This window comes from Euwallacea fornicatus, chromosome 3, assembly GCF_040115645.1.
Source record: "Euwallacea fornicatus isolate EFF26 chromosome 3, ASM4011564v1, whole genome shotgun sequence".
Taxonomy (NCBI): domain Eukaryota; kingdom Metazoa; phylum Arthropoda; class Insecta; order Coleoptera; family Curculionidae; genus Euwallacea; species Euwallacea fornicatus.
Genome location: NC_089543.1, coordinates 3,219,410 through 3,231,681, shown reverse-complemented (window position 1 = coordinate 3,231,681; position 12,272 = coordinate 3,219,410). Strand labels below are relative to the sequence as shown.

General features: G+C 34.7%; 1 protein-coding gene across 1 annotated transcript; it reads left to right on the top strand.

Moving 5' to 3' along the window:
• The first annotated feature begins 4,253 nt into the window (after nucleotides 1–4,253).
• On the top strand, nucleotides 4,254–11,109 carry LOC136350470 (uncharacterized). Its single transcript, XM_066302204.1, has 2 exons — nucleotides 4,254–4,420; nucleotides 8,210–11,109. The coding sequence occupies exons 1-2, from the start codon at nucleotides 4,406–4,408 to the stop codon at nucleotides 10,841–10,843; spliced, it is 2,649 nt and encodes an 882-aa protein (XP_066158301.1). The 5' UTR covers nucleotides 4,254–4,405; the 3' UTR covers nucleotides 10,844–11,109.
• The last annotated feature ends 1,163 nt before the right edge of the window (nucleotides 11,110–12,272 follow it).

The window sequence follows — 12,272 nt, the reverse complement described above, 5'->3', positions numbered from 1 at the left end:
AACCGCCTAAAGGCATTACTTCAGGGGGGTGGTGGTATCAACGACAGCTGTCTTACGAGTAATTCATATTATTTTTTCAACGATCATGGATCATTTACAAAAAAATCACAGAGATACTTCAACATTTCATAATTGCAGGTTGGCCCATTATCACTTTCACGATAGCTTCTTGAGCGAAGCTTTTTGACGTTTCATGACACATTTGTTAATTCCTAAAACACGAGTGTGTTAGTATTTCTGTTTGCGACCATTATCATTACTTATAAGGCCTATTTTTATATTAGGTTGTGGGAAAATAATTCATAACGCAGGTGGTAGCGAGGTTTTATTAGCTGCGTTGATGTGCGACTTCCCAAGCATCAGTTGCCAAGGGATGATCATGACGTAGGCCAAACTATAGGCTGTGGGTGTATGATTTACTAAACCAGGCCTTCGGCCTTAAACTTTGGATCATTTATCACTCCGGAACTCTAAAAAAGTGAATAACTGAGAACAGTGTTTGTATTAAGTAGGTAAATGATTCTTGTAGTTGGTAGATTACAAAGAATTAGCAAGACTGGATTATCTTGATTATTTAAGTCTTAAAGGAAAACGAGACTAAAATTACAAAATGTGAAGACTAATTGATTAGTTCAAGTCCGCATGGTTAAAAACTAGACAAAAAACGGGAGGTGCCTTGATTTCGCCTCCTAACACTGCATTAATTCTTTTCCTATCTACAAGATGAAATCCCTAACACATGCATCTAGCAACTTACTTTAATAAAGGGTTGTTATTAAAGAAAAAATCTACCAGAAGATGGCAAAACGTAATCGTAAAGGCGTTGATAATACAATTTACTAGTTAGTTTCAACGCCTTTTGAGATTTTTTTAATGATCACTTTTTATTATACTCCCATATTTTTCAACTTGGAGCTGTTCCACGTAACAATTGAAATTTCTTTCATGGTATCGTGCTGTCTCTCGTTACAAATACAACTAATCCGGAATTCCATGCTTTTAGTTAATTTGCAACAACGAAAAATTATATCGAACTGAAATCGATGGTTCAACGATATAAAAGGAAAATAATAAATAAATGCAACCTACGTCAATGCATGAAAGTGAAATTGATTTGTTCGATAATAAGACCTTATTACAGATGGTGCAATAATTCAATGGCGACCGATACACATATGCTAGAATTACCGTTTAGTTGAAAGATAACTTTCTACAAGTATTTATCTCGAAGCACCTGAAATGTTTTAAAGAGATATTAGTTTAATTACCGTAATGGTGGAGTAGAAATTGAAATTTTAAGGCAGGAAATTTCCGGCTTGAAATAAAAACCTGCCTCAAAAATGGAGAACTACAAGAAAAGAAAAATTAAAATGGAGGTCTGGCAAAATACTAAAATGCAAATTACGTAATTTAAATCAACCACTGGCAAATTACTCCGTGCCTAATGACGGTTAAAATAATTATGAATTCGTGGCACGCATATACACGGTTCTCTTGTGGCATTACACTTATTTGGCAACGCTTAAACATATAATACACACCGTGTAAATGCAAAGTAAAAAATTATTTAAATTTCCCTATTTTCACTAGAGAATGCAATTTTCTATGCAAGATGTCAACACAACGTAATGCAAATTAGGACTTCCGCTCAATTATACATCGGGGCAATTAAAATTCGAACTTTTACTTTAATTTGAGTATACTAACTAGGTACATGACAACGTGCTTGTTACAAAGTTCATTAACTGAAATACGGACCGGCGTAGCCCATCAGATTTATGGTAAAATATTATCATATATGTATACTCAAAAACAACTATTCTTATCCTTCAGGTGCCTGATTATTTCTTTTTCTGGGTTTTCTACTCCGAATTAAAATAAAACCAACACCTAACCTTCTTCGCTCGGTATTTGCTTTCTTGCTCTTATTAAACACTTTCTTGCCGATATTGCACCATCATTATTTCTGATACACACATCGCTAAAACTGGAGTAAGAATAATTAGCGATGATGATGACTTCAGCAAGCAGGATTTCGGGCAATTAAAAAAAAATAGTTGAAACCTGAATATTCGTGTTAAGGTCATTATTAGAATTATTTAATTGTTTAGCTTCGTGAAGCATTTTAAAAATACCCATAAATCTGGTAAGCTGTCTTGTAATAAGAAAAGATGCAGCAAAATTGTTTTCATAATTATTGTAGCATGTAATTTTTCTACTTATGATTACATGAATTACATTGAAGGACTTTGCGTGAAAGAAAATGATAATAAGATAATATAATCATTTATGTGAGATAACATAAAAAAACACAATGGTATATGTCGTAATTGCGTTATATTCTTAGAGGATGCACTAGTTTCCCCATTTCAGTCGTTAGGTGTCATATTTGAGCCTCATTTATTCCAATATAGGCAAAATGGCATATATTTTTTCAATACTTCTAAGACATCTAGTAAAGCTAAACAATGTTTTAAAAGGTGGACCTGATAGTTTTTCTAAACACTTTTTCTTACCCAGTATATATACATTTTACGTAAATATGCGGTTCCCAATTTACTATACCAGGTGTACCACATTAAATGCATACTATTGTTCACTATATCATTAATAGAGCTAGAACCCTAGTTTAAATTACGGAGAGTTGTATTTTCTTCGGCTGGTTGCGATGGTGATACTAGAAAAACAATCAAACATCGTGTTTTAAAAATAATTTTAAAACCTCTTTTTTCTAATGAAACACTGTATATATTTATAAAAGAAATTAAAATTAATATAATTTTATAGAAAAAACTGCAGTAACGTTTTTTCTAAAATTAATATCTTTTAAGATATTGAACTATTTTTATTTCTAATTGTATAAGAGGCAAATAATCAAATTACTTTAATCTGGCCAGTGCTCAGTGGCTAGAGGTCAAATAGATAATGCACATAATATAATACATTAGTTGATAAAGTGTCTTTAAGGCATTTCTGAATTGATAGTAAAGGTGCTTAAATACTTTAAAATGACTTTTTCACACAAAGAAAAATATGATATGTTATTAGCGCACATAACATATAACAAAAAATACTTCTTTTAGAAAAAAAAAGTTATTATTTCAGTTATATGTAAATATACGCGGTGTTTCATTTAAAAAAGTGTTTTCCTTTTAATTATCTTAACAACGTGATATTCAGTTGTTTTCCTAGTGTCACTATCATAGTAGCAGCGGAAAATACAGCTCTTTGCAATTTAAACTAGGGTTCTATCGCTACTACCAACAAAGTTGAAAATGGTGCGCATTTAATTTGAAGCACCCAGTATATAAATGATTTGCATCGGTACACCATCTTAACTTTGATATCACATTACACACTCTATGTCGACGATCTAAAAGAGGTAGATGTAGCATTGCTTTTCACAGTTTTGCGTGCTCTTTTTAAGTGCACGTAAGGGCGTGTAGGTAGGTACCTATTACCTACTTCTGAGTAAAAACAACAGCTTCTCCTACTCGCATAGAAGTATCTGACACATTTAGAGTTTTCTCTATTTTTCTGATTGGAGCTTAATATAACCACAAACTGCTTAAAATATTAAATAATGCCTATAAGAACTAAAATGTTTGGAGAGGTAGTGAATAAAGCCAGGACTCTCCGAAAGCACTTTAGCCAAAGAAAAATCTAAAATGACGGCTTAACAAAAATTTCTCATTCTCCCAAATGACGTCTACGTTTTCACTAAAATTAAATTATGCTCACTGTTTTTATGGAATGCATAAAACATTGTGCCTTCACTGAAATTAATTAAAAAAAAAAAACATTACTTTAAGCACCTGGGCAACGATCCAAAAATATCTCCAAACTAATTAAGTGCAAAATATATTTTCTGGTTATTTCACGGATCCTTTTCTAATGTATTTAAATTTCAATAAAATACATATTTTCTTATACGTACAAATTCTAATTACAAATTGTTATTTAATCTCTCCTCACATATATACGGTATTTTGCACAAAAGAAAGTCAAACTATGAAGCAATAAAATTCCCATTTGTATCAAATATTCTAAACAAGATTTTGAATTTCAATATACCTCTGGTCGGTTAATTTATGGACATCTCTTGTGATACTTAATACGAGCTGGGTAGACCGAATGGGCATGGCGCGACTACTTTCATTATCCTACTTTCTCTCTCATGTCCGCTTAAAATGATCTGAGGAAATGCTTTAACCTTCTGTTTCTTATGACTAAAGCCATATTAAGAGGGGATACTCATCTCGAAGCCGATATTGTAAAGTGAATCTATATATTCCTCCCGGCCGACAGGTGTGGGGTATTTTTGAAAAAACAACACAGTCACTCACATGGTGTTAAATGTAGTTTAGTGTTTGTGACTTACTTATTTTTTGGATTACCCCTTATCATGTGGTCACGAAAGGTTAGTGACATTTCGTTTTGTTATAGTGTTAGTGAGTAGTGATGTCAATATCATCCCCCAGGCGAATAGATTTGTGAAATCTGGATTATTTTGGAATTAATTATTTTAGATATTTTTTAAGTGTACCCTTCAGAAGGAAGAATTTTATAGAAAAAATTTGTTTGGTATTTATTGAGACAAAACACGATAAGTGATGAGATCGATAGTGGTAATATTTCAAGTCGCCCCCGTCACCATTTTTATTCAAAATGCAAAGTAATAGCCAAAAGAGCTATAGCAAGTGCTCTCATTAATGATTAATATATTGTATTAATTTACCGGCATTTCAATTAAAGTAATACACTAGTCTGAACTGTTTGATGAAACTATCATAACAATTTGCTCCCTTTCGACAATTTTAATTTGCAATTTAATTAATGAGTGGTAATTGAGAGAAGTGGAAATTATTGAATGCAAAATATCCTTTTTAAGTCTATTGTTAAAACCGATACATATACTCAAAAGCTGAATTTTCGATTCAACAATTTTTTTAGCTTAAAAAGAAATTAATGGGCGCTGTCCAATTTAGCCAGTAATATTTTGTTTCAAAAAGTTTTAGATGAATTTTAGGTCGTTTTATAAAGTGCGAAAATTTCAATGAAGCAAACAATAATAGGACCCTAACGTTCTAAAAAGGGTTACTCGCATACATAATACGTATTCAAGGTTTTGTTCACAGGAACAAGTGCACAATCAGGGAAAGTAGCATTGCATGTCAAGCAACAGTTTGAACTTAGAGTAATGATAAAGAATAAAAATTACTCTTTATCTCGAAAAATATATGGGCATGTTGAGGAAGTTATATTCATTGACGTAATAGGCCTAATCTCCCAGTTAAAACGCGAAAAATATGGTAATTTTCATATTAGACTCACTAACATCAGGAAATGTGCAGATAATGGCCCTTATGTTAGCACAATTTGATACGTCATCTAAACCTTACAGTAATTACGTAAATTCCTTATATACCTTAATGATGAGGCCATATTTATAGTGAAACTACTGATACTAAAGTAGCTGAAGACTAATCCACTAACCTACTATGTACTACAACGCATAAACTCAAAGATTCTACTATAGAAAGTTGCATATGTATTTTTGTTGTTTCACATTTTGTCCACCACTGCAGCATCATCATCGGGCAAGTATATGTACATACTTCAAGAAGTGGTAGATCATATGATTCTAAGAAGAAATTCTCCTTTGAAAATTTGTGTGCTAAGGTTTCGTTACTGAGATATACGGCATCCAAATTTCAGACTTGATGAAAACATTTCATAGCCTTTAGTTTTTGAAATATTAAATTCAAATTTTGGAACTTTGTTTGAGACCTGCACGATACGAAATTTTTTTGTAAAAGTATTCTAGTCTTTTTGGGGTAAGACCTTCTTTCCCTTTTTAAAGTTTTTAAAGTACACCTTAACTTATATTCCAAAATTTCAGTTCATAGGCAAATTTATGGGCTTTGTTGCTCCTTTTTTTTTCGATTTTTTTACAGTTATTAACGACTATCTTGAAGGAAAACATGTCATAGAATCGTCTAAGCTGCTCACTTTGTCCTACTCTATCTCATTAACGAAGAGATAGGCTTCAGTAAAGAACTGATTCAAAGTAATTTCACATTTGTAATCACTAATAGTAATTTATATTTTTTTTTCAATTTTTTTGTACATTGTAACGGTTATTAGCACTAATATTATATACACTATCTCCTTAACAAATTGCTAAAATTAACTGGGTGAAGAAAGCGTTTAAAACAATTTAACATTACTTGTTTACAAATTTGTGTATAAATATCTTCTGAGTACTACTTTCCTCGTATTGGGACTTTTTTTTTAATCAAATTTTTTTGTAATTTACTACTGACCGCTAATATTAATCCTAAATTTTAGTTAAATTTTTATTAAAAAATTATTTTGCCTATTGCTTTGATTTTCAATATGATGCAGTTTTCAAGTTATTAGTAACAGTACTGAAGAAAAATTCCTCTTAGTGCACTCCAGACTACTCACTTTTCCTTTTATACTCTATTTCATTAATAAAGCACTGAAATTGCCAGAATGAAGAAATCAATTGGAACAATTAAATCATCACGATAAATTTTACTATTAGCTGCAGTTATCCCGTAATTAGCGAGAGTATTGAAAAAAAATACGTTCTGGTGGAATCTAAGCAGCCTTTTTGCCCCTATATGATAAATCGTACATTTGAAAACAACCAAAGGTACCAGAAATTTACAACATATTTTGGCGTAATTTGCGTCTCCATCAGACTAAAATCGGATTAAAGGCAACGACAAGCCGATTGAAATAATACCACAAATACATGTAAATTATGCACATAAATTTGGGTTTTATTACTTAGTTTAAACAGAATTACTTTTTCATCAGGATGTGATTTCTGAGACCTAAATTTTTGCTTGCTTTTGCAACATGGATTTATTATTATCTTTAATTAATCATTATTTTTTATCATAATTTATTGCTTGATAAAAATTTAGATACAAATACCGCCATTTCAAACAATCATTTGAGTTACATATTCCTTTAATCGTTTTTCAGTAGTTTTTTTATCAATGAAAGATTAAATCGACAGGTTTAAAATTCTTAAAAATTCTTCATAAATCAACTTTTTTAGCTTTCAAATAAGAATATGTGACCATTGGCACAGTAAAGTGAGACCAGATAATTTCCAGTAATTGACAATGCCGATTATAACAGTTGACAAGATACAAAGCTAGCAGGCATATAAACAACTTATTCCATCTCGCGATGGAATAGTTCTCACATATATATTTTATTATTATGTTAACAATATTATGCTCTTATTGCAAAAGCGAATGCAGCCATAATTCAACTACATGATTAGCGGCAAATATCAAACATGCAACCTAATTTCAGTTTTCTTCGGATACACCTGTCTGTATGTAAACTCTTTTCTCAACGATAATTAATTGCTACCGCAATCAACTCCAGACTTGCCCTGACACATTCAACTACAACTATCTCTAGAGGACGTGCACTTGGACTAAAAGAAGTAATGATCGCTTCGGAATTATTAATTGAGGTAGATTAAAAATCGCACTAATTGCAAAATTTCACGACCTCGTTACCAAGGACGCGGATCTTCCAATATTTACCTTACAAATATACCAAAATATACCATAAGAGCCTAATACTTTCCTTTTTAAATTGAGTCCCAAAATTGATAAATTGTTCCTGTGTTGCCTCATCATTTTCTTAAGAATGCGTCAACATGAATAGACAGCCGCCGGTGTCGGCAGATACATCTGAATAAATTTACTTTCACAGCCAGGGTCAACTTTCATTTCAGTTTCAATGTCGATGTCAGTATGAAACAGGTTGGACTAGATTTTTCCTGATTTTGCAATTCATGCCCTTGATAAATTTGTTTTCGTTACAAAAATACGCGAATCTAGCCATTACACACCGCGAACTATTTAAATTCTGGCAAATTATAACTCCCTTATAATAAAAAAATTCAATAGAGACTGAAATTAAGACTAAAGCAATTTAGTTCCATTAACATCTATCCGACTTAGAGCTTTCTCCTATCTTGCCATCATTTTCATCTAATGAGGTTCGACTGTAAACTATATCGTGACATAGGACTTTCCAAAATGGGACAACTGAAACCTAACAAGTTATGCTTCACTTAGTCAATAAATTAATAAAAAATACTAACCACCTCTTTCTTAAATTAAAATCTTCAAAATTATATTCGTTTCAGATGCTTGTTGCACTGTTGTCGCTCTGCCTGTCTCTGCAATTCACCGCAGGAGTGGTGAATAGTGGCCAAACCAAAAAGAACGAAGAACAAGTCAAATCCGTGTCCGAAACCAAAGAATCAGACCAAATCGTTGCTGAAGGTGGAGATCTGGTGGCGGAGGGTTCTGAATCAGCCAACCGTAGAGAAGCCCCTGCTATTTTAGACAGTTATGCTCCTCCCGCATTGACTTCTTCTATTGTTAGTTTGCCAGTGCCGATTTATGGGGTTCCCAACACACCATCCAATAACGTGGTATATCCTGCTCCACCCCCAGATATACCTCCACCACTTCCGAAACCCCTGTATGGAACTCCGGTTTTAGGGAACACTTATGGACTTCCCCAAGTGCCGGTGATACCTAAAGGCTACGGACCTCCATCTCTGAAATACGGAACGTCTTCATTTGGCTTTACTCAATTTTTCCCGCAGAAACTGTATGGTCCTCCTAAGACTACTTATGGAATTCCTACTAAACCATTCAAATTCCATAAGTATCCTCAGAAAAATTTCGGACTAAGGCCTCCGAAACCTGTATATGGAACTCCTTTGATCTATAAGGATAACTTCAGCTTTAATAAATTAAACTACCCGAAGACCAACACTTTTAACAACTTATTCACCTCAAATTTATACTCTGGAGTGTCGAATTTAAACCATCAATACGGAGCTCCAGTTTTGCCTCCTAAAATCTCTTACTCTGCTCCTCCTAGTATAGGAATATCAACCCAATATGGAATTCCCGAAAGGACAATCTCATCCAGCCACTCCCTTGCAGCCTATGGCCCTCCACAACCTTCTCCAAACCCCAGACCTCCACATCCTGGGGCACCTGCACCCCCCACTCCTCCAGACATCAAATATGATGGATGGCAGCCAATTCCTGGATTAGTATCCAAACGCCCTATTGAAACAGACATCCATCAGGTATCAGGGGAAGGTTCGGGATACCACGACCTGTCTCCCCCATCTTTGAGCATTGGAAAGAATCAATTAAGTGAAACTTACGGAACTCCGTCTATAACTTTAAACGTCGGTCATTTGGATCAATCAGCAGGAGCTAAAGGGGTTGCTGATTCATATAGTGCACCTCTAGGTACCGTTACAGGTTCTGGAGGAGTTGTCACGTCGTCTGGAAATGAAGCACATGGTGCCGGAGTACATGGAACTTCTCACAGCAATTCTCATAGTATTAGCCTGGATTTGTCTTCTATTGGAATTGGACATGGATCTGATATTCAAGCTGTGAAGAGCATTGAGTACAATTTAAGTCCTTCTGGAGGTAATTCCTTATCTGATACCTACGTTGCTCCACAAATTGGAAACTTTGGGCATGAAACACATAAAACGTTGTCTGGGTCAGCCATAGGCTTGGTACCTCCCACAGGAGTTTATGGAACTCCATCTAGTCAATATGGTATTCCCCAGTATTCAAATATATATTCAAATTCAGGGTACAAAACTACCTCCAGTAAAGGGGTATATGCTAGTGCCTCCAAAGGTAACTCTTATTTACCTCCATCACCTCCAATTGCCCCGATCAGTTCGTATGGAGTACCTGAAAGTGGACCTGCCATTTCCTTCCAGAACCTAGCGTATGGTTCTTCTACCGCAGGGCTCGATATTCAGCACAGTACTTTGAATATTGAAGGTGCAAGCGCACTCCCATTGAGTAGCTATAATGTTCCTTTGGGAAATATTGATGGTAGCTATACACTTCCTCAATCCGAGGATGCAGGTCTAACTGTGGGGGTAGATTTTTCACACCCTCCTCTATCAATTGATCTAACTAAAGCAAAACATGGACAGGCTGTACCTCATGATTGTTACAAACAGCAGTTGCAAGTGCCTTCTTTAGCATATGGCGTGCCTTCAGCTGATAGCTATACTTCAGCACTATCAAGCCTGACGACCAATATTGCAAATAGTCATGTACAAGCCATAGGGCCTCAAGCCACCTACGGAGTGCCAGCACCTCAATACGGAGCTCCAGATTTGATTCACAGCTCTTCTGTTAAAAGCGAAGCGAAAGTTAACTCTGTTATCAGTGAAAATGATGAAGAAACTCATGGAAAAAGCTACGGCAAATCTGTAGCTGCCAGTTTTGGGCCTAATAGTGAATTAGTGGAATCGCAATCTATTGATCTGAACAACATTCCTTTGCAAGGAAATTTGGGAAGTTACACTCTTCAAATTCAATCTGCAGACGGCAGTAATGGACAAGTCCCTCACACTCAGGTGCTGAACGACGGACTCTTGCAAAGCATTTTACAAGCTATAGAAGAGCCAGGAAAACAGGGGCAGGAAAATAAATATCCGATCATACTTCAGCCTAGCGTGGAAGAGGAAAATTACTCTGTTAACGAGACCATCAGTAATTTTGAAAAGGCTCATCCGCAAGCTTCGGAAATCAGGGAAGTCATAGTTGATGCACCTAATCAGGGCAATATTGATACTAAAAGTAGTAACGCAGAAAGCGAAGAAACACTTCAATTATTGGATACTAGCAATATAGCTCTGTATTTCAAGAAAGATGCTGAGAATGAAAAAACTGAAGAGAAAGTGGATGATAACAGTGTAGATACTGAGGAAAATTAAATTGTTAAGCCATAGTTGTCGTGCATGTGGCCATATTTGATCCTAGTTGAGGACGGTAGAAGCGGAAGTTTATAGTTGCTCAACTTATTTCTTTATCGTAATAAGAATTGCCGTGTTTTTCTACTTTAGGGAATTTTCAAAAGTAAAGCAAATTGCCAGGAAATAACTTTATGTACATACTAATGTTAGTTGTAGAACGATAATAATATTTATTTATTTCTTGTCTTACATATATGCTATTCTTAAATCAATAAAAGAATAAAAACGTTTATTCATATTAAAGTAGATTTTATTCCCTCAAGTAAACTCCAATTTGATTTTAACAGATATGTACATTACTCTAACGATCATACTTTCACCCTTAATGACAGAAAGCTGAATTCTCCCTCGCTGTGATAACGTCAGTGCTAAAAAGATCAAAAGGGAGTAACGGACATAGAAAACCAGCAGGAATGTACAAAAAGCTGGGTCACTCGAGAAAATTCTTGTTTCAGTTAAAACATCCTTTGTATCCATAGCATTTTAGGGTTGATGTCTTCACAAATGGCCCTTTGTGTAGCTCGGCAGCCTTCCCTAAGTCTCCGTATGATGTATGACCGGATTAAAACAAAGCCATAACATACGATGTCCACTGAGAGCCTAAGTGCAATGTTAGACCTCGAAAGCGATATTGTATCGATTTCGTTATAGGAGACCCTACACCTACAACAATCATTTATTTTTTCCCCGGGAAGTATTAAAGGGACCATAATTTTTAGCTTGTGCTGTGTGTTGTAGGTCATGTAAGTTTCATTACGAGGGGAACACCAATATTTCCGGAATGAAAAATTAAACAAGTCTATCCAACAGAATACTGGAGACTGGCAATAAAAAAGTATCAAATATTAATTTGCCGCAAAGTTCTCGAAAAATAACGTTTACGTCCACAGCTTTGTGGATGAAACCTCTAGACTTTCCGTAAGGATTCAGAGAAAAGTCGGTATCAAAATCGAAAATATAATAGAACTTGTCTTAAATGACTGTAACTGGAATATTAGCAGAATTGTTATGATAATGAGTAATGAACTAGTACATATGGAGTATTACATGCAGACGAAATATGAAAAGTTTTTTTAAAGCTAACGTTGCTTGTAATCTTTAAACATGAGTCTATCCTCTAGTCAGCCAGAGCTAATTAAACAAAGACAATTCCTGAAAAGTCCGCATACTGGTCTATAAATTGCCAACCAAAGAAAATTAATTCCTCCGAACCTGGAAAAAGCAGGCGGAGTATCCTATAAGCGGCCCGGCTGCCGTTTGATCTATAACTCTTCCTTCTCCCTATCAAAACGAACTGAGGCGAAACATCCACTGGTTAAATTGAAAATTTCGCTGTACAGCAGCTGTTGACATTTTTCCCATCCTGAAAATGAATATGTAATTAAATTTA